The sequence below is a fragment of the Balearica regulorum genome, chromosome 21 (assembly GCF_011004875.1).
Source record: "Balearica regulorum gibbericeps isolate bBalReg1 chromosome 21, bBalReg1.pri, whole genome shotgun sequence".
NCBI lineage: Eukaryota > Metazoa > Chordata > Aves > Gruiformes > Gruidae > Balearica > Balearica regulorum.
Window position 1 is genome coordinate 5,279,170 of NC_046204.1, and position 23,637 is coordinate 5,302,806.

General features: G+C 41.2%; 1 protein-coding gene across 1 annotated transcript in view; it reads left to right on the forward strand.

Moving 5' to 3' along the window:
• The window catches only part of PEX14 (peroxisomal biogenesis factor 14), a 78,923-nt gene extending 57,084 nt beyond the window's left edge, over nucleotides 1-21,839 (forward strand). Inside the window, exons 4-9 of the mRNA XM_075773508.1 lie at nucleotides 4,151-4,273; nucleotides 10,714-10,799; nucleotides 12,987-13,089; nucleotides 14,358-14,455; nucleotides 17,691-17,782; nucleotides 19,993-21,839. Coding sequence (XP_075629623.1) covers nucleotides 4,151-4,273; nucleotides 10,714-10,799; nucleotides 12,987-13,089; nucleotides 14,358-14,455; nucleotides 17,691-17,782; nucleotides 19,993-20,458 — 968 coding nt within the window. The 3' untranslated portion in view covers nucleotides 20,459-21,839. The remainder of the gene's footprint in view (nucleotides 1-4,150; nucleotides 4,274-10,713; nucleotides 10,800-12,986; nucleotides 13,090-14,357; nucleotides 14,456-17,690; nucleotides 17,783-19,992) is intronic.
• Nucleotides 21,840-23,637: the final 1,798 nt, after the last annotated feature.

Consider the following 23,637-nt stretch of genomic DNA (forward strand, 5'->3'; position numbering starts at 1 on the left):
AGAAACTAGAGAAGAATGGATTTATGGTTAAACAATGGATTGGGACTCACATCTCCTGAGTTTTATTTTCTGACTACCAGAGGTTCAGTTCTGACCTTGGAGCACTTCTCATATCTGTACGTCTCACTTCTTCCTCATCTGTAAAATATGGATAACATAAGTACTCCTCTACTTCAGCGTGGTCATAAGAGGAACAGTATTTTGATGTACATATTAAATAGTAGCAGATATTAAAAAAGGGCCTAAATAAACAGTCAAGTCTTAAAAGTTCTTGGGCAAAGGAGCTTTCAATACAGTACCCGAGGTGCAGGCACCAAAGGATGTTTGTGACAACCCATTTTATTCTCTGACTTGCTCTGATTCTGTGTTTGACTACAGTTTACAGAGGCTGAGTGATCCCTGAAAATTGAGTGGCAGCAGTGACAATCACAAAAGAGGGGCAGCAAGAACCTTTAAGTGCAAAACAATCATGGGTGCTGGATTATTCAAATCAACACCCTGAAGCCTGAAAAAGGAAATTTTAAGGCTTTGTGAAAATTATGACTAATTCTTTGCAATGTCTGTGGTGCTGTAGAGGAATGAGATGGATTGTTGGGGGAAGGGAGTGGGTTTGCGTTCTGTAGGGCTATGAAGACAGTTTCCTTGCATCCTTCTCCTCAGCTCAGTCCTTGCTCAGTACCCTCTGCGGTTAGATTATTCCTTGCAGATAGCAATCAACTGGAAGGAAGTGTGTGTCTAATTTGCATGAGATTATTTAAAACAAAAAAAAAGGTCTGCATTAGTCAGGGTGATGGTAAACAACGCAAAGAGATGCCTTTTATAATATAGCCGTGGCTCAGCTTTCAAAGCCAAATATAATTCACTTACAATTGGCAGTTTCCTTTATTGTTCCTTTTAACCTTTTGCATTCTGCATGGTCTTGATCTTGCTGAAACTCCAGAAGAACTAAAATATTTGTTTTCCAAAGTGTTGAGAAGGTGGATTTAGAGCAATTCTTCTGTTAAACTGAGGTGATTTTCTTGACATACCTGTTTGAGAATTATATTAGACACAAAGCTCCAGTTTTTGTGGCACTGTTTTTGTGTCCAAGGGGAAGTGGTATTATTTTTGGATTACCAACTTGCTGCTAGTTAGAACAATGAATGGACCATGGATACTTTTTTGTATAACGCAGTGATAGAAGGACTGTGATAAAATAAAGCAAGGGGAGATATTGGAGCAAATGACACTTTGATCTGATTTAGAAAGTCCCACTTCTATGTAATTAATAAATCCAGGTTGAATAATTTGGGGCATGGAAAATTCATACTGTGTCCATACATGTGTGTAGGTAGTGAATCTGAAAAAAATTCAGTCCAAAGGGAATTTTGATGAGTTAGTTATAATTGCCTGAGGACAGTCTTAGAATATCTTGTACATTTTTGTTAGTGTGTGTGAGAAATGACAACCATGAAGACAGGTATATTTCTGAATCCACAGATGAGTAGTTGCAGTGCAGACTTATTCCGTATATATGCTTAAGGAATCAGCTCTGGGCGATTATTCCGTTGATGCTTGGAGGCTAAGATGACAGGGCCTTAAAAACATCTTGTTCAGATGAATAAAAAGGAGGTGTTCCAAGGTGATGGCGCTCCCAGTCTTCTCTGATAATTAAGAAGGGATGTAGTTGTGATGTTCTTTTGTATAATGCCACTAGTACCATGAACAAGACCACTTCACAAGGCAGCAGAATAGTCCAGGGAAGTAATAACAATTTTAATTTGCACTGCTTTGCACAGGATTCAAACCAGGAACTCAAATGTGAAAGGTTTCCCATCATTCTATCATTCACATCAGTTTTTTCTTCACAGTGCAGCATGCTTTTAATGGAAACAGTGATACTTGAGTGTCCCTAGTTGGCAAGACCAGAATAATCCTAGAACTGCATTTTATCTGCAAAAGATTTTAGGGTTTTTTCTCAAACAGGATGAGAATCAAAGGGGCAGTATGGTTAGGATTGTTTCCTGCTCTTTTTGTACAATGAAGTAAGGATCCTCCATAACTTCCATACGCTTCTAAGTGTTAAATATTATCAAATTTGCTATCTTTGCATGGAAATAAAACAAAATGCCCTGTTCTAGTGGGAGCCACATTTGCAGCCAGCAGCAATAATGTCTCCATCTTTATGAAATTCTGTACTTGCTGGTGATGTGCAGTGTTGGCATCTGTTTATGCTTTCTCTGACATTGGATAAAACAGTTTCTTTCTGATTAGGACTTTGCTTTTTAGCATGTATTAGACACCATAAATACTGCTTTTGTGACTAGAACAGTAGGCTGAGTTGTGTTCATGTGCCTTTAATTATTCTCACTGCAAGTCTTGTTCCATACTCTTATGTGTGGTTTTGAGGCATGCATCAAATACAAGTGAAGGGATGATTTTGTCATTACAGGACCATAGATCAGGAACTTCAGATTTCTGATACTGTTTCTGACACTGACAATATTCTGTTATGTTAGAGAAATCACCTTCTCTGTGCATCAGTATCTGCACTGTAGTGTAGATATAATAGTATCTCACATACTCACAGGAAGAGAGAAAAGATCTGTTAATAGTTATAAAGCCTTCTGAATACCAGAAGCACTGTGTTAGTGCTTTATGATATTAAATAACAGTTCTGAGATAGACTTGTGTATTTCTGGCAATATTGTTTGTGCTACAGATTATTCTAGCTAGACCCTCCAGTATGCAGTGAAATTTAAGATCCTGAAAAATATCCTCGAAACTTAGGTAATATATCCAGAAGCCTGTCCATTTTCTATGTTGTATCTCCCTGTCATGTTAAAGAGCTAAGTGTTTTAAAGGATTAAGTTCAGGAATTTCATCTGCCAGCAATACTTCATGGACCTCGAGTGGAGGTGATGGAGAGAAAGCATTCCCCCATTTTTCTCCCACTGCTCATACCATTTTCCTCAGTGTGCTCGTTCCTTACAACAATGGTGTGAGAATCAAGTGATCTGTCTCGTCTCTTCTAAACCTCTTTCCTTAAATCTCTATTCTCACTTCCAACCTTTGCGAATGTTTTTGCATACATGCTGCATGTATAGTAAAAGGTCCTGAGTCACTTCACACGTTCCTCATAGGAGAGACACTGCCTTTCTATCTGCTTCTGTGCAGGAGGCTAACATAACAAATAATACACAGCTGTCCAGGCCCCACATCATGGTTGCCATCTGAGTACTAAATTCTTTTTCTAGAGGATGTGTTCTCCTGTTGGAAAAAATAATCCAGCTGTGCTTCCTTCTTCACAGATGCTGGTCATCGTGAATCCTTTGGCTGCTTTTCTTTTCCCCCTTGTTGGCCAAATCCTTTCCATATGTCGTGGCCAATTATAGATGGTCATCCTGGCATTTCCTGATGGCAGGAGTGACTGCACCAACATGCACCATGTGTGCAGTGTTACTACAGCTCCGCGTGAAATAAAAACCAGGCTGCCCTAAGGCAATCTAATCATGCAGCAGTAGGCCAGGGCAATGCTAAGCTGAAAGTTTGGGCTTGGCCTTGTTTTGATCTGTTTTGTTATAGTTTTATTTCCTCCTTACATTCTGTGTCCCATTCATACTAATCACAGTCAGTCCTGATTTTTTCTTTTTATTTCTGCATTTGTCATAAAATAAAGCAAATTATTCCCGTCTTCGGAAACGATCTAGACTAATTAGTCGTCTAACCCAATAATTAGTTTTTTGTTTCCCTGTCTGTTTTCATGCATTATTGTTAGTTTTTTCCCCTCTTTTTTTTTTTTACACCATTACAGATTAAAATGAGCCACATTTGCAGTTGATGGTATCTTTTTTTCGGGGGAAGAATGGAGAATTGCAATAGAAAGCTACTTCAAAAGCAGCAATAAACTCAAGGATAAATTAAGGAAATTGAATGAGCCACATTTGGAAGCAGCGTTGAGGCTAATATTCTGTCGCTTAAGGTTAAATTGCAACAGAGAAAGAGAGAGGGAGACATTCCAGTGAATCCAAAATTGGGGAGGCATTACTGCTCAAGTCAGTGCCAAAATTCTTTGCAGCTTGAAAGGGTTCTGCCTGGCTTGAGAATTTAATTATGCGTGCATCAAGTGGGTAAAGGTGCTAAACTGATTTCATTTCCTCTGCTCCCCCAGGCCTGACAGATGAAGAAATTGACCTGGCTTTCCAGCAGTCGGGCACAAGCACGGATGAGCCACAGTCCCCAGGTCCTTCTACACAGCTGGTGCCAGCTCAGCCCGCTCACCCTGTGGTGTATAGTAAGTAACACTTTGAAAAACGTCTGGTCCCGTTGCTTTCTGCAGTGATCTCTGCAGCGATTTCACAGATTTCTGCGCCAGATCCTAGATTTCCATTCAACTAATACCATACTTTTTGTCAGAATTGGACACCAAATGTTACTTTGAAGGCACTTCATAGTTGTTGATGCCTGTGACAAGATCATATCACACAAGGCAAATGATCATCGTCTACAAACAAATGCCATACATACTAGCCTGTGACACCTCTTGACATCAAGGTGTATGGTCAATACAGATTAGATTCTGACCCAATATAAGGACTTGAAAAAAGCATTTAGTCAATGTAGGACTCAATCTTCCTTCTAAAACTTACGATCATGCTTCCCTTCATCAGTAGGGTTTTCCAATATATTAATATTAATATGTGATTGAGCTGATTGATTCTTGGGTAGAAGGTGCTGTAAAAGTGCCACACTATTACATCTTTAGTTACTGCAACAGTGGACTCTGTTCAGTAAACAGTTGGACATCATCACAAAGTTTTGTATTTTAGTTAGAGGACTTATTTTCTTAACTAGTCAGGTAACTAAGCCATTCATAGAATATCTCGAATTGGAAGGGACCCATAAGGATCACGGAGTCCAACTCCCTGCTCCTCGCAGGACTACCTAAAACTAAACAATAGGACTAAGAGCATCATCCAGATGCTCCTTGAACTCTGGCAGCTAATGCCTTGAATAGTTACTTTAAAGAGGTGTATTTTCAGCATGAACAGCAAGCTACAATATAAGGTCTTCAGGACTTAGTCTGTGATTTCCTGTGTGTGAGTTTAAGGTCTGGCACAATGGACCCCCAGTATTAATGAGTTTTAAGAGTGCTGTCAGGTTACAAACAATAATAAAGTTAATAAGGATCCTTAATTTTAACAAGCTTTCTTTCTTCAATCTTAAATAATCTGAGGGGTGACAGCAGAAATTCTGTGCATACTGTGCGGATGTGATTGTATGATTTTGTGTACAAAATACACTCTCAAAGAATTTTTAAAGTCCCAACATAATCTGCGTAGACTCAAAATTTACATATATATTTGCATTTTAAAACAAACCTCGCAAAAAAGTATCTAAGCTCCAAACAATAAAAAACAAAGTACACACCATTAAAAATCCATCAAAAGAAGCTGTTCAGCTCACATGTGTGCCTGGCAGTTTGAAAATCACTTCACTTACCTGCCAAGTATTAAGAATAGGATTTTGATACTGCTCCTAAACAGCTGTAGGTCAGATATTGACTGATGTTACAGTCCACTTAGGGCTGTGTTTGTTTGTTTATGGCTTAGTTTTGCTATTGCTAGAGAGGATACTAGATTTGCCTTCTGAGTTTTTAAATACTCTGGTTTGGCACAGTTTGGGAAGAAAAACATTTGTGATGGAGTTGGGCTCAGAACTGGAATATTTCCGACTGCTGTATTGGGTGTGCTGGTGAACTACAGGACTGAGTTCTGCCTCCTGGGCTGATACCTGTCTGCCGTAGTTCACAGAAAAGCAAAATCTGCTCTCTTGCTGAAGAAGCAGTGCCAGATCCCTCTTAGCACTCTCTGTTGCTCATTTAGCTAACTCTTATCACAGCCCAATATTGGAAGAGTTAATCTTCCCTTATTTCCCCCAAAATCTGGAAAATGGTGACAATAGGTTCATTAGGTATTATTCCTCCCCTCTCTAGCTATTCTTTGTAGACCTATTTAAGCTTAACCTCTAAATAGATGTGTAAAAAGAATAAATAGCTAAATATATGTGGGTATTCGTTTGACCAATATTGTTTTGATTGGGTGGCATCAGTGCCCTATTCTAGTCCTTGACTGGTGTAGTACTGGTGTTATTACCAATGGATCCATCTTTGTGTCTTCCTGTTAAGTGCTTTCCATGGTATCAGAACTGCAAAAAGAATATGTGAATTTCTCTAGATCTGGTGGATGAGACTGTGCAGTGGCTCAGTGCTCTTTCAAGGTGCCTTATTTGCTGTAGGTTATTTCATCAGTTGGATGCTAATCCTGTAATGAATATTTCTGAATTGGTCCAAATCTGCTCCAAGACAGTTGTTTCTGTGATAGTTTACTAAGTCAATTTATCTTTCACAGATTTGTCAGGGGTTGTCATGTACAGAGAGATAGATACTACTTTTTCTGTCTATCTGTTATGCTTATCTTCGTACAGAGTATTCATGACAGTAGTGTTGGAATGCTTCGAGGTTTGAAGTTCAAAAGTATATCTAAAGGACTAATACGATAGGTAGACTCCTGAACCCGTAAGTTGACTTGTTGATGGGAACAACTCGTATTGGAAGAGCTTATATTGAAAAAGATCATGAGCTATATTTGCCTTCCCCAAGAACACATCTGAGTTTCTTGTGAAGCAGCATCTGATCTGCTGGAGTTTAGGTCTTAAAGACTGTAAACCACTTTGTGTTTTATATTTGTAATTCTTTTTAAGGGTTTTTTGAGTAGTTTTGACACCTCTACACAAAATCACAAAACTAGAGAGAAAGAATTACCCCCCCACAGAGCAAAAAGGAGAAACAGTTGAGGAGGATGCTGTGCTGAAAAGCAGTGACTAGTGTCGTAAGAAACCTAATTTCTTTCTGTCTCCTCTCCCCACAAGATTTCATGTTTTAAAATTACGTTAAAACTGTGGATTACGAGTACAGAAGTTCAGGATAGCTTCAGCACCATCTCAAGAGTTTATTCAGCAGGAATGGAGCAAACAGCCAAGTTGGTGATCTTGCCAGCAACTCCAGTATAAGATGTCCACTCTTGTGAGTCAGAGCAATAAATCCTACACACACCTTTTACTTGCTTGATCTCCTGCTGTTGTCAACTCTGTCTAATTTTTAAAGTAGCAGGAAGTAATTCATACCACTTGAATACTTCCTTTTGTACAAACTGAACTGGTAGTGCAGGTATTACTTGATGTTCTAATGTTTTGTTGGAAATAGCTGTTCTTATTCTGAATGAGAAAGAAGCGTATTTGTAAGCCTTCAGAGTAGTATAGTTCTTGTATGCTGAACTCCTCCTGGGTTTGGTTTAAGAGAAACAATTAATAGCTTTTGGGAGGAAGAGGCAAGAATTAAGTTTTTAGACACTGTATTTTAGCTCAATACTATCTCCACTATTTCTCCTCCTGTTCTGGAGGAGTAATTTCTTCCCTCCGTTTGTACTTTTGCCAAGAGGTGTCAAAACTGCTTAAAAAAAAAAAAAAGCTTAAAAAAAGCTTGAATTTGATTAATATAGAGAAACAAGACTTTGCCTGACTGATAATAAAACTGATAAATGACATTTGAATTACTTGTAGCAGTAATTTATTACATAAAATATCTTTTATTTGACATGCGATTAGTTGCTGGAAGCATCACTCAATCTGACTAGTTTAAACATGCTCTAAAATGAACCCCCAGTAAAAAACCAGGGCTGTCTGCTGTTGGCGTTATGAAATATACTAATCCAGCAGTGAGGACAAAAATCTGACTTTAAATATTTAAATGATTAATTGGGTTTATATTTTTTTCTACCTTTCTAACCCCCGTAATTACAAGCAAACTCAGAGGAGTTTCTGAGCTAGGTGTGCAAAGCTGCATGCTTATCATCCAGGTATTGCCTGTGTTCTTCCCCATGGTATTTACGGTCTCCATTTATGGGGTTTTGTGCAGATTTTACACCTGCTTAAAAATCAGCTCCAGTGACTGTTTTTCTTGCCATTTGGATGTTCTTCTCCCACCCCTGTGTCTTCATTATGTGGGAGGCTGTAGAATACAGACCATTTTCTCTTACAATTAAAAATTGTAACTAGAATCCAAGCGCTTTTTTTTCTTTTTTCCCCAACTCCTTTCCATTGGTTCACTGTTTGCTTTTGGAAAATCACCTCTTCCAGCCTCAGTGTCTACAGTTTTAAATGGGGATACTAGCAAGGCTGACCTTACTTGGATGCACAAGACCTAATTAATTGACATCAGGAAAGTTAATTCTGAGATGAATGGGAATCTTAAAATTAGTTAAATGTTTACTCTGGAAGTGCAATTTAGAGTTGCTGCTGTGAAAATTAAGTACACTTACAGAAAACACAGACAGCTGGAGAAAATGTCTGTCCCTTCCATTTGCCTTTTGAGGGTCTCTTACGAAGAATGGTTTGTTACTTCCCCAGAGCCTAAACTGAAGAGTAACTGGGCTATTAGTGCTTTTTCACTTTCTCTGAATTTTATTCCGGTTCTACAAGTGGGGAAATTGAGGCTATGCAAAGAAGTCAGTGTGAGCACTGAAGTTACAGCTGAGAAACTTCTAACCCTCTCTCCACCTCTTGTTTTAGATTAGAGTATTGCAGAGAAAAAGGAAGATTGAATGTGGATTTTAGGAAGAGCTGTGACATTCTTCATAACATTGTAAAGTTGATGTGGTCAATGCAGAGCCTTTACTGCGTCCCTCACTCACTTTTCCCCTCCACCCCCCTCACTTTTTTTTTGCCACAAGACAGAATTATTTCACACATCTCTAAAACGAGTAAAATGGCATTTCAGCTTCTTGTCTTTATAGACTCTCTGAACTTTAGGAAAGATCATTCTGGTCCCTTTTCATTAATAATGAAAACCAGGGGGCAATAAAATGTTCTTAGCTCAAGCATTACAGGGATGGAGGGAGAGATGAGTGAGGTGAAAGGGCAAAGCAGACAGGGTTCTACAGGTGTCTCTCCTTTCTACTCGGGGGTCACCGCAACTGGGAGGTAGTTAGGGACAGCCAGTCAAGGACTGCCATGGACAGGGCACAGCCGGACCCACAGACCCTCTGAGATTAATTAACCCTTTACACTAGGCAGTTCAGCCTGGAACAAGTTGTGTTATCACAGAAGGATGTTTTTAGTCAGAAGTTCAGGGCAGAGAACTGGACAACCAAGAGACTTCAGATACCAGAAATGACACTGGGAGCAGAGTAAGGAGGGGAAGGTGGGATGGATGATTGGGGTTTGCAGCAAGATTAGCCAGAGATCATTTTAAATCCTGACATGTACACAGCCAGTTACTGCAGCTTAGCTGATGTGTGTTAACTCATTAAGTTAAAAAGTTATGATAATTTGATCACGTGCCTAAGCTCCAAAACTGCAACTGCAGCAAGCCAAAATACTGCCGGTGACACTATTCACCAGTTCCGACAGAGCTGCTTTAATTTGTTCACATTTCTAGCCAGTGGATAATTTGAGGAGCTGTGTCCTAAAATGTAGCAAGATGCTGTGAGTGCCAGTATTTGAGAGTCAGTGCCTGTCTGTGGAGACCGAGGGCTGGGATTAGGGGTAACTCTTGCAAGATCTCAGCAACAGGAACAATGGCAATAGGTGACCAAAGCAGGAAGGAGACAAGCTTCCAGCCGTTTCAGCCACTTTGAAAGCCTAAATTGAAACTTTATAGAACAGAATGCATTTCTGAGACATTGTAGGTCACACGTAGATTTGGATCTGTCTGTTTGGAGACTGTACACCGACCTCCATCTCGTCAGTTCTGCCCACATCCTGCCACTGAACTTTAGGAAATATCACTCTGCATCCTCTTTATTATTAAAGAAAACTGGGGGCAGTACAAGAGTCGTTAAGGGAACTGCGAGGGAGGTGAAAGGATAAAGCTGGTGGAAAACTACAGGTGTCTTCTGATCCTTCTTGAAGGAGTGAGCATGCCATATCTTTGTTTTGCTCTGTGGAGTCTCTAAGCTTCTGTGCAGAACTGTGTGTTAAATATCTCAAGCTTTTATCTACTTCTTTACCTCTCTCTGTAGATATTTAATTGCATATTTTCTCTTTGTTCTTTATTTGTGCTTTTGTCCCTATTTGTAATTCAGGCTGAAAGACACTGGATTCTTCCTTATTGAAATGGTCCATAATTGCTGACACAGTGTTCATAAACCCATTTATTGCCTTGATTTCTCTTCTTTCTCAAAACGCTTCCTTCTTTCTTTTTTTCTGTACTCTTCTGGGTCTCTGACTCTGTCCCCATTTTCAAAAATTATGATAGTGAAGAACAATTGGTATTCAAGTAATGAGTTAACCTTAGCAAGCACTAACACCACAGACAGTTATCTGGGGAAAGTGCAGTAGGGTTCAGAGTGCCTTCTGCAAGGAAAGAGTAGGGCAAAACAGCTTGATGGAACTTTTTTAATTGCTGCTGTGATTTGTCTCTCTTTGACACCTTGTGCAAGGCCAGTGTCAATGCTAGAGGTCTGGACAGATGTTTCAATGGCCTAGGGCCAGAAGCCTGCACAATGTACCTGAGGGACTACCAGCATCTTAATGTCCCCTGCTCAGTAAATCTACGCCTGCTGAGAAACAGCAGAACTGACATTATTCATTCCTCTTTCTTCTGATAAAATGGGTGTATGAAAATGTTGTCACCTGCAGTTCTGACTATGATTATTTCTTGATTTTGGCCTTTAGATCCACCTGGCTCCAGATGGCGAGATTATGGGGCTTTGGCTATCATAATGGCAGGAATTGCCTTTGGATTCCACCAGCTCTACAAGGTAATAACTCCCTCACTACTCTTACACTGTGCTCTGAGAGAACGATGTTATGCTGCTTGTGTCCAAATGATCATGTTGGTTCCAAGTTGGTGAAGCATATCTGTTCTCACTGGCACTGACATTGGTCTATTTGAGAAATGTAGAAAATGCAGTCAAAAAGCAAAGCAAGCAAACAAAACTAGTTTTTAGCAGTGGATCTCAAACTGCTAGAAACAAGGTCATTTTCATCCTGTATATGTATTTTGAAATTTTTTAAGCTGGCGAAACTGAGCACAGTTCAGTAAAGGGATCTTCCCAGCACTGGCCAGCAGACATTACTGTCATAGCCCCAGTCTAATGATTTGTCCACTGGTGATCCTGCACCCTGAGTAGGAAAGAATCTTCTTTGATCGATCAGAATGTTGAAAAGGAGGTGCTAATTTCCAGATCTGGCATACATCCTGTAGTTCTACTCCAGTGTGCTTAGAACAAGGTAGAGCAAGCATGATTCTGCTGTCCAGTTGAACACATTCTTTCACTCTGGATTTGCTTTCCAGCAATGTGGTAAGTGACATTAGATAATGTCTTTGGTAAACAATCATATCCTGTGGCTGCATAGAAAGATGTAAGCGGTTCAGGTCAACACTGAGTGTACAGAGCTTTGGTCCAGTAGACGTTGTGGTTTATTTTGAAAAAGGGATAGAGATGAAGACTTAATGAGAGGTTGATGGTTTTCATGTCTGTTCGTTCTTTAATTAACTATTACTGCCTTGCTTAGTAAAATCTATTTTACAAATAAAAGTGTTGGCCTTCTAGTTTAAAACTACTTTTCTTATTCTGTCCTATCATTAATTTTCTGGCTCTGAGGCTGAGAGAGAGAGAGGCACAATTAAGCAACATGTTCCATCTATGAAAGGAAAGTGACGTGATTTAAGAGAATGGCTTTTTACTGAGATATGTTATCCCTGTGATTTTATATTGAAGTAGTGATGCCAACCTTACTGATCTTTTCATTCTTGCAAAGAATGGTGGAGCTGATAAGTGTCCAGAGAGATGATGAGACAACAGCTGCTGGGCCTCACAGACCTGAACACATTACTGTTACTAAATCATACATATCTAACACATATTGATGATTTGCATAAATTTTTTGGCATAATGTCACTCATATTGTTAACATATCCTACTGCTATATTCTTTATTAACAGATCTTGCTCTGCTCTCTATCCAAACCTCATAAGGCTTGTGTGCCTAGCAGAGACCCATATTCTTTTATAGGAGTAAGAAATCTTTGGAGATTGATAAAGTCCCTCTGTCCTTCAAGGGATTTTGAGGGAGTTTGCAAATAGTGATTGTTATATGAAAGATAGGATGCTAGGATAAAACATGGTTGTCCATGTGAAGATGAAGAGAGAGCTGTTTATGAAAGTCATCAAAGCTATTTGCTTTTCAGAATGTCTGAGTGTAAACATGTACATGTGGTTTGTGAGGGTAAGAACTGTACAGCGACACTGAAATCTTAAACCTGTGCTATTAAGTGTGAGTTGTGACCTATTAGATCCAGTCCCTCCTCTGCAAGGGCAGAATGAGGTAGATTTGATGGCTGTGTACAGTGTCACTGAACTGCCTCCCATCCTGTACTAGTTTGGTTCTCACTTCTTTTAGCCCTGGTTCCTTAGCTCTCTTCCATGTGCTCCAGATCTCTGCTTTTCCTTCTGTGACTTGTAACCTTTCCCCTGCCAAGGTTCAAAAGATTTTATAATACCTCTTATGTCCCGGGTTGTGCTTCCTCTGGCCTTTTCTGGGCTTTTCTCCTCTTCTTCCCACTTCTGCTTGCCTTGTAGCTTAAATGTTGTGACACATCAGTGTGTTCACATTTGAGAGCGTAAGATCTGAAATTGTACTTTACATGTGATGGATATTTCTCTGGACTGAGAACTGTCCCAGGAAACCTTAAATGGAGTTCAGAACTGTTTTTTAGCACCTCCAAAAATGTAACCACAGAATTCATATCTTCTCTTCTTCAACTTCATTTAATGCCTGCTGTAGAGGGAATTTCTTTTGTCAGTCAGGTGTGTGGATACATGATCATTAGCTCTGTGATAAAGGCTGAGGTTTGGGTGGTGGGCTTTGAGAATGTTTCAGGTAAATTAGAAAGACCGCTTTGCATATCCCTGTTTCCTAAAAAAGTTTCTGTACTCCATGCAGAAATACCTGCTTCCTCTCATCATGGGAGGCAAAGAAGACAGGAAACAACTTCAGAGGATTGAGTCAAACATTTCTGAGATGAGTGGCAGCGTGACACAGACAGGTAAAGATTAATGACTCCATCAATTCACCCCTCAAAGCCTTTCTCCCTGTATCCTCCATTCTGCCAAGACCCCCACCCTTTTCTTTCCCTCCATCTCCACTTTATGTGGTGACTTCATTTATCTGCTCTGAGAATCTGTTCACATTTGCAAATGAAGCCGCCGTCATTTCGGTTTAATTTGAAATTGCTTGTTTACTGTCGGCGCGGCCTCAATTAATTATGTTTTTACGGAAAGGCTCCCAACCTCAGAATATTAATAAGGGGAATAAAATGACAGCCTTTCGGAGGGCTGTAAAGTTCATTTTTAATTTCTGCTTCTCTGATGTTTTCAGGGGCTTTTTTTTGGTGTTTTCCCTCCACCTTCCATCTGAAAATCCGAGGAAGGGTCAGGAGAGTCTGTAATTACTGAGCCTCCCTGACCTTAGCCACCTTCTCTGTTATTGACTCTATAGGGTGTCTGTTCATTACCCAATGCCCTAATGATGGTCTGGATTAGCTGTTACCTGTCACACCAATAGAGTTTTTAATTTTATTTTATTTTATCAGCTTGTTTACTGCCTGGAAGCTTTGGATAAAGTACCAAAGTAGAAAAAGTTCTCCTACAGCTGGAGGTGGAGTCCAGCAGAAGTTCTTCAGTGTTTGTTGGGGTGTAAGAGGGGAATACAGGGTGTTATCTTGAAATAAAAGCAGAAAAGTGCAAAGTATATTCAGTTGGTGGGATGAAAAAAAGTATGATTTTCAGCAGTAAGTTTGTTAAAGATGTTGGGGTTGAAGGAGCTGGTGGGTTGAGAGTGGGAGGATGCTAATTACACTTTTTAGTGGAGAGTGAGAAGAAAAACATCTTTCATTTCTCATGATACTCTGGTCAATCCTGAGACCAGCCTCTTGCCATATTGGAGCTAGCCCCAGTGTTTGCCTGTGTGAGGCCCAAGATAGATAAATGATACAAACATTGTGTAAGTTCAGGGAGATATACAAATCATAAACCAATATAATTAGAAGGGAGAGGTTTTGGACGGATATACTGTGGGCTATAGACATCTATACAATGGAAAGATAAACTAGAAATACTGGAGGTTAGATGCAGTGCAGGTAGATTACCCATAGTGCAGATAAATCATATGGATTAAAGTGAGCAGGCGGGCGTAGATAAATTAAATATAGTAGGAATAGAGGCATCTTTGTAGCTAGACAGCAGGAAGGACGTGTGTGAGTGTGTATACGTGCATGTATCTCAGTTTAATGCTCTCATGCTTTTTCCCTCACAGTGACTCAGTTACAGACAACTTTAGCAGCTGTCCAGGAACTACTAATCCAGCAACAACAGAAAATCCAGGAGCTCACCCAAGAACTGGCTGCTTCTAAGGTATCCGCTTCCAACTCTTTATCTTTAGAACATCATCATCTTCTTTGGAACATGCATGGCTTCTTTTGTGGGCTCATGGAAAACACCTTATTAGGTTCACAGCCCAGCCTTCAGCTTGGCCATATCCCCAGCCAGTTTTTCTGCATCTGACTTCTCCATAGGCTGTTTGAAGCACTGGATATTAACTGGGTGCTCAGTGAAGTACATCTAACTTCTGAGAGGGCTTTGCTCTATAGGTTTGTATGCAGCCTGTGTGTCTGAGGCCTCAGACCTGTTCTCAGCTCTGTGTCTTCTGGATTGTATTTGAGATGAAATAATTGAATTGTGCTGTTAGTCCACTGCCCAAAAGAGGTAAAGGCCAGTTGTGTAGAGGTTTTATTGTGTGTAATATGTAATTTTACATGTTTATACTTCTCCCGTGCCCTTGTACATTGTCAAAACAATGACTTAATCCTGTTCAGCCAAGCACACACTTGAATTACTGTATTTAAGTCACTTGTTCAGATCCAGGTCAGTTAATGGCTGAGCATTCTTACTATTTGGTTTCTTTTTCAATGATTTTGGTCATCTCAGTGTAACACTTGGCCCCATCACAACCACATTAGTGACACACAGTGGCTCATTCCCCTTGACTCTTGACTTGACCCTGGCAATAAAACCATCAGTTCTGACTAGTTTGTGTTGTTACATGTGTAACTACAAGTAACCACTTTTAACTAAAATTGATTTTCTGGCAATGAGAATTAGTGCTTTTCATCCCCAAAGTACTTTGCAGCCATTGGCCTAAGCATTCTATCAACCAGTAAGTGTTGGTTACATACATGTAAGGTGGGATGGATTTGAACCAGTCACAGAGGGATGAAGTCTTCCTTTCACTCACCAACTTGTGATTATTCAGGGCCCAGTCATCTTGCACTATTCTCTGTACAGGGAGAGATTTGTCTTTTTACTGGGAAATCCTTTAGACAATGCTTACAGTTTTTTACCTATAGCATGAAGAGTTGTCTTCTCCCCTTCCCTGTACTTTAATCTTGTACAAACCCTTTGATGGTGTGTAACTGGTGGGCCACAGCTGACTATGTGGTGTGCACACTGTACAGTAGGAATCCCTCAGTGGCACAGCTGTAAACCCAACCATGAAAGCCAGTTTATGGTCACAACACTCTACTTCAATTTTCCTTGGGAACTGTGGCCTGTCAGTGGCCTGGAGCCAGTCCGGAAATTGGAAAACTGTTTTCAGGTCTTAAGTGTTAAGATTAAGACCACATGTTGAGCTTTAAGAAGGAAAAAGGGCATAAGAGTATTGGTGGTTTAGAGAGTCTTGAAGAAGTTTTTCCTCCCCCCTCTCTACCCCCTGCACTGAAATGGTAGCACACATTGTTATGATATCTAAACCTCATGTGTACAAAGAAAAACTTGGGCAACCCCACAAACCAAAGAATAAAAGCTGTGTTTTCTCAGCTGTAATGTAAGTTTTTATATCTGCTTTTCAAACTCCTACTGGCATGCTGTAAAAAATTAAAAAGAGGGACTTTAAGTAATTAAAAAACGTACATAAAAATTCAAGGCTTGAATTTTCTACAACTGTTTTTTAAAGAGACTGGCTAAAAAGCCCCAGATGTCAGATTTTATTTCGAAATCCTAGGCATCTGGCACCATATGTGTTTTGGAAATTTGAGTCCTTTGCAGGCCAGTGAGTGGAAATCACTCCCTTGTTAATGTGCTGCTGTAGCTTTCAAGGTCTTGGAAAGCCAGAACAGTGGCTCCTGGATTCTTGCTGTCTGAGGGCTGGGAGTGTGAATCCCAAGGGAACGCATCTGTGTATATCACAGCTACTACAGACTGAGCCTCTCCCAGCTCACTGGGTTCACAGCCCAGAAGTCACTGTGAGGAGTGCTGGCTGCGAAGGTGTTCAGGGTTACTCAGCACTAGCTGAAGTCTGTTTAAAGAATAAGCAGGAACAACCAGTTCTGGCTACATCTAGCAGGAACTGCTGAGGAGGAGTTTTGTGTTATTCCAGTCCTGGCTTCCTTTGTCAGGAGATTTATTAGGAGTAGGTCTAGAGCAATGCTCACAAATGGGTTGATTCCTAATGGCTTTTAGCAGAAATTATAATGGGAGGTGCTAGATATGAGTGTTCGTTGGTCCCATACTCAGCCCATTGCTACAGGAGTTGCTAGACTGATAGGATGGGGTAACCACAGGCCATGATCTGTCTTTCAGAATGTTCCCCCCATTTCTCAAGGTCCCAAAAGGGTTAAAAGAAAAATTGCCAAATTATTATCTGCAGCATGTTCTCCTCAGTTGTTACCCTACTCTAATTTCTGCCTGATATCCCATAGCAATTCTGATGCAGTGCTGACAGCAGCTGTACCAGGCTTCCATGAGTTACTTATCATCTTTCCCCACCAAATTGCATTCACTGCCTTGAAATATCCAAGAGACAGTGCTTAGCCCAGCTGCTTCCTGGAGATACTATCTAGTAACTCAAGCATAGCTCTAATTCGTCAGATCTAGTAGGGAAAATTTTTGCAACTTTCAAGCATGGATTTATCAACCCACCTCTAAACAAACACCACAGAGTGCAGATAATAAATTCTTTATTTCATGATTTAGGAGAAATGAACAAATTATTTTAAAATAGTTGTTAATATATAATATTTGAATCTGTTGCTTCAGCTAAGTGCAGTCACAGGAAAGAGTAAAGGACCTGATTCGGTGCAACTCCCAGTGCCTTTCAGGATTCTAGTTCTTCTTCTCTAGAAATCATTCATTAGGTCAGTGTCAAATGATTTGGTTTACTACTTTGTGTATTGTTGTCTATCTGATGTGTTGGTGGAAAACATCCTATGTAGACCTAGCTTTGTGTGAACTCTCACGAGTGCTGGCCACCTCATCAAAAAAGAAAGGTCCTCTTGAGATGCTTCAGCAATGGTTGTGCATGGTATGTTGGAGACAAGATTAGTGAGTCCCCCAAACGGACAGCAAATATTTGAATAGTTGTAGCACCCTGAGACAATTATTATTTTTGATCATCATTGGGACTCATTCAGGTCCTTCTTTATTGTGGAAGTTGTTTTGCTCAGATCTGAGAGATTTCAAATGATAGAGCTTATGTATGTTATCCTCAGGGCTCAAGATTCCCAGATGGGAGGATAACATAAAAAAAAGTGACATTTGTGAACTGTCTCCCAGTTCATACTTTGATCTTTATGTCTTCTTTTTCATGTTCTAGGCCACAACTTCCACCAACTGGATTCTGGAGTCGCAGAATATTAATGAATTGAAATCTGAGATCTACTCATTAAAAGGACTTCTCCTGAACCGGTATGGATGGAATATGTGAGCAAATTATTGTGTTGGGAAAGGGTTGCTTTCTGGGATTCTTTCAGTCATGGAGAGGAAAGTAATTTCCAACAGGAACTAGCTCTATATCCTGTTATTGCTATTTTAATAATACCACTTTGCACTCCACTATCACTTTCTGTTTGCAGGTCTCAAAATGCTTTTCAAACTTGCCTTAAATCACAGAGCGCTTTGCATAATTAAGAAGATTCTTCCTTTTTGTTTACGATAGGGGAATTTTCTGCCATTCACCACAGTTAGGATGCCTCTCACCTAGATTGAGGTATTGACTGCATCTGCACCTGCATTCTGTTACAGAGAGAGTCACAGTTCAGCTGACCTGTTCATGGTTAGGGCATAACCAGAGTGAAAAGAGTCGCACTTCAGCAGAGCCTGTTTCTCTCAATTAACTAACTCAGGTAATAGACATCTTATAATGTAGTAGATGTCTGAAATGAGGTGATATAAATCCCAGCCTGTGGGACAGTCCTAAGAACAGGGATTAGATCTCAGTTCTTGATGAAATTCTTTTTTTTCCCCAAGTAAATTACTTAAGAGTTTATCTAGCTTTTCAGCTATTGATCCTTTCACTCTGATATGACTCCTTCTACACGTAACTAAATCTTCTCAAGTCATCTGTTTCCTAAGAGATCAGTCTAAGATTGGACTAGACATGTTCTCGATCTCAGCAAGTGGGCTTTTCATAAGTCTGAAAAGTGTATAGTCTTTAATAGCCTTTTAAATTCTTGCTACACCTCCCATTCCTCCCAGGAGTCACAGTAGAAAGCTTTGGAGGATTGAGGAGACATACTAAGTTACTGTCTGTTAAGTTTGGTCATACTAGCATCACTGCTAGTGATTACAGCATTACTTAATGACACCTCTTCAGCAATGGGAAACTTGCAGCTGCGGGATAAGTGCTTTTTGGAAAAAAGAAAACTTTTTGGGGTGTTGTTTTTTAACAAAAACAACAAATGTTTCTGCAGTGAGGAGGCAGCAGCAACACCGGAGCCAAGAAAGTCTCCAGATTGAATTTGTTGATTGCATTTATGATACTGGTTGAATAATGCAGACATTAGCTTATTGCACTCGCAGGAGATGGAGGTTAGATCAGCAGAGTTCTTCGATGGCTGGTGGTGACAGCAGGAAGAGGGAGGTGAGAGCAATTACTGTTCCTAGTTCAATCTAAGAAAATGAAATCTGCTGTGTTTGAGCGCTCACTGTAGGAGAGCAGCCAGGTTTTGTCTGCTCTAGTCTTGTCCGTGGCACTAACCAGCTCACCTGAGGGGCATGAGAACTCCCTGCCACACAGCATCCTTTTCAGAGCTTGATCTGATACCTCTTCATACCCTCACTTTTCACGTACACAAGCAAGGATGCATGGGGAGTACTAGGTCAAACATGCTTTTTTGCTTTGCTCTTCATGATGGATGACTTTCCGAGGGCACCAGTGCTCCCCACTGCACTGATATTTGTCCTGTTTGATACTTGGATTCTCCGATTAGGGCTGGGCATTAGCCTGTTACTATCAAATCCTTAAAGCCCACCTGGAAAGGACTTGAGGACAGAGCAGCCAGCTTTATCAGCTGGTGCAGGCTAGTATGACTCCATTCAAGTCAGAGAAGCTGAACCAGTTTGCAGTAGCCAGGACCTGGCCCAAACATGTAGAGTGCACGCTGGGACTAGGAGATAGGCTCTGGATTGTAATGAGCCAGCATGCAATAGCTGTGTATCACAGTGGAAGTGAGAGCCAGGTGGTGAAATTCCTTGGCTCAGGCACAAGGACCTGGTGTGTCTGACTTCTTGCTCCAGTGGGAATTTTCTTTACCAATTAATTAGTGATTGTTTTATAAAGGGACACTCATGTCTTTCCACAGGCAGCATTCCTGAGTGCTAACATACTCTGTGAAATTGGCCAAACCAGATCATTTTAGTGCTTCGGATTGCCCAGCTGTGATATTTTCCTTGTGCGCAGGCTCGATTACTGGGTGCTTGTAAAGCACTTTGAGATTCTGGCTGAAGAAGTGAAGTGGCCTTGGTTTTGTTCATTTATGACAAAGGAGACTTGCAGTTTCGGTCCTGCTTTATATGGCTTCACCAGTGCAAATACCATTCTCTCTAATGATAACCCCTCAGTGTTTTTAATAAAAGCCCCTTTCTCTCCTTTTCTTCCCCTCTTCCCCTCCCCCAAGGAGGCAGTTCCCTCCCTCCCCTTCGGCTCCTAAGATCCCGTCATGGCAGATCCCAGTGAAGCCAAGCTCACCCTCCAACCCTGTTGTTGCCAACCATAATAGCAGCAGTGATATCTCACCTGTCAGCAACGAGTCTACCACCTCATCACCAGTCAAGGAGAACCACAGCCCTGAGGGTTCAAAGGTCAGCTGCCATCTGCTGAGCACGGAGGAGGGCAACAAGGCAGTGATCGACGTCAAGAGCCAAGTGCGGATGGAGGTGCAGGGTGAGGAGGAGAAAAGAGAAACCAAAAGGAGTGAAGAGGAGGAAGAGGACGATGAGGATGATGATGTTAGCCATGTGGATGAGGAGGAATGTCTGGGTGTCCAGACTGAGGACCGGCGAGGAGGGGATGGTCAGATCAATGAGCAAGTGGAAAAGCTACGAAGACCTGAGGGAGCCAGCAACGAGAATGAGATTGACTAAGGCACCCTGGCTTCTGCTGCTGCTGCTGTACATCTTCCCTAGCCTCCTGCACTGTCCCTGGTGCGTCTCCCATTTTGTGGAGAGAAGTGCCACTATCCCCTCCAGTGATTCTCCCATGATTGACCTTGAGTAGGGTCATGATTGCCCAGTGAACAAGGTGGGCCCTGTTTCACCACAGGGCTTTGCAGTGTTGCAGTGGCGTCTTCTCCCCTCCCAGACCCACCTTCTCCCCATGAGCTGGGGTCACTGCCTAGGCTGGAAGACCAATCGCCTTACCATGCACCACAGCTACAGAATAAGTCCTCTTACAAAACCGCCATCTCTCCTGAAACAGTCAGCCTCTTTGCTGCATCCTAGAGTCCTTCTACCCAATTTCAGAAACCAATCTGTCCCGAGCTCTTTGATTTCACAAGCCTTTAATCCCCACATAAGGCCCAAACTAGTTCTGTTTCCCAAAATAACCCTGTTTTCTTTCTCAAGCTACTTGATACTCTGTTGCCAAAAAAAAAGAACGTTTTAACCCTGAATTCCTCACCAGATCTCAGTCTTGGCTCTTCCAAGCCTTGTGTCAGGCCTCAAATTCCTTGAAACTACCTAGTATCTAAAAACACTAAATTTCTGTGGGGTCCAAAGGACACTATTTCCACCCCACATGCTTACACTCATCAAAGTGGCCTCTTGCTAGGGACCAAGTCCAGTTTTCATGGCCACAGTAAAATCCATGAGAACAGATGGCTTTGTTACTGATTGCTCCCCCAGTAAAAGAAGGCTTTGAAAGAAGTTGACCCCACTCATCCCAATTAGTACCCTTCCTCCTTCAAAGACAAGGAGCTCGCATCAGTTTTTGACATCTTACATTTTATTTATAGCTGCCCTGAATGAATGAATGAGGTGATATCAGATGCTGAAATAGCTGGTTAATTCTGAATCTTTGCCATGGTTCTTAGCCTGTTTTTCTCCCTAAATGAGGAGAAAACCCATCATAAATGATCAGCTGAGACCTGCACCTACCCAGTGACAGGCACCTGCCTCAGCAAAGCAGTCTTTACAGAAGAGGGAACAGTTCCAGCTCTGAGGTATACCACTGACCCTTCTTGCCAAGTCCAGCCTTTCTTTGCCCCATTGGGGCTATACCCAAATTAAACCAGTGAATTTTGAAACTTCTCATTTGTAGCATTGTGTTCTCAGCTGGTAAAATGGTGGTGTCCAATTATATTATTCACTGCATCAGAGCCTCTTAGCAGAGCAATTCTTGTAACAACTGAGTCTCACTGTCCTCACCAAGCAAGTGTGCTCATCTGTGTGATCATGTATAGATTTCAAATATAAAATACGATTGTATATAATTGTAATAAATATGAGTTACCACTATTTAACACCAGGCTGATACTGGATTACTGTGGCTCTTATTTTGGGGAGAAATATGCATGCAGGGTGGTAAAGGGAGGGAAACGGGACTATTACAGAAATTCAGTACTTATAAAATGTTTTCTGTGATTGATGTTCTGACTGCTCCAATACTGGGTTATCTCAGTAGGAGGCAGTGTAGAGAATGGTGCAAGTGCACTGTAAGATGCAATATAAATAGCTCCAGCAATACTGTAGTGCTAGGCTGTCTCCGGTGTTGCAGAGGGTGAGATGAATGTATCGTCCAGTGAGTAAAATGCAGCTATTCCAGTTCCTTTCCTCCCAGCAGGAGGCTCTGCAGGGTGCAGAACGCAGCATTCCCCTCTTTTCCAGCCCCGGCAGCAGGAGGTGCTGAAGGGAGTGTGTGAGATATCCCATGGCCCCTCACTCTTATCTCGCAGCAGGGAATGCTGTGCCATATCCCATGACTGGTCTAACCCTGCCATGTCAGTACAGAAGCCATTGAAAGAAATGGCGTGCAGCAAGTAATTTGTAGCTACTGCAGTCCCATCTTTGTTCAACAGAAGTATTTGGCTCCCTTCTGAAAAATGAGGGATTTACTTGATTCCTGAGTATTTGGGTGTCTGGTACACAGTGACATTTTCCTGCTCAGGGGGAGCGAAAGGGACCTTCATATTACTGTATTTAGACCTGCTGCTGAATGTGATGATTTCTCATTCCTTAAATGGACGAATATCTTCCCCAGGAGTGAGTGAGTGTGTGTGTGTCTCCCTCTCCCTCTCTCAGTCTCTCTCTCCACTGTTTAACGTTCACAAAGAACGTCACGTTTAGCTAAAACAGGGCAAATTTAAAAGTGTTTTAAAGGAAAGGCTTTTCTTAAGAGATGGCACTTTTTATTTATCCAAGCCAAGAATCCTTGTGAAAAGAAAACACGACTGAACGCAGGGATGTGATGAAAAAGTATTGTCCTGCCTGTGTACATTTTATATACATAGAAGGTTTTGAAAATAGAAAGTGCCTGGACAACAGCAGTTGGTGAAATGTGGAAAATATGTTGCTGAGGTATGTGCCTTGCAGAGTGACTTACGAGGTTTACAGTACAAGCATCCCTGTGGGTTCATTTTTCCCCCCTTTTCCTCCATGTTGCCAGTGTTCAATTCATTTACCTCAAGATTTCTGGTGCAGAGTAAAAGGCAGTTTTCTTCAACTGCCCTTTTCCCTCCCTTAGTTTTTGCTTCTTGCAACCTTTACCAATTCAATAGGTCACAGTTTCTCCTTTCACTAACCTGATGAATCCCAGAAAACTCCATCATAGCCGTTGTTGCTCAGAAAATCTGACTCTGGGCCTCTGGCTGCTGATGGGGCGTTTGTGTACTTTGTTGAAGAGATCCAACCCACCAGCAGAGAATTTGGAAGAAGCCAGACCTTCTTACCAGCAGGTATTGTCATGAATCACAAGTTTTATTCTTTTGTCTTGCATTCCTTGTCTTTCCAGCATGGCAACAGTTGTAGGGCAAGTATTTTGCTCCTTATGAACCATGTAGCCTGACTCCTAACTTGTAATTTTTTTCTTTTTTTTTTTTTTTGCTAGAAACAAACTTCTTAGATCAGCTGCCCTGTGAAACGTTTAGCCCACTGGCCAGTAGGCACTGAGAATGGCATCATATTAGCAGAAAGATGAGCAGGTATAGAACCTTTTTTCTGCAGAACAAGAAGGAGAGCAGCAGCAGTTACCCACCATCTGGCTTATTCGAGTACTCTGTTTTACTGTGTAATCAGCCTTTGTTTTGACACAGGAAGAAGAATAACAC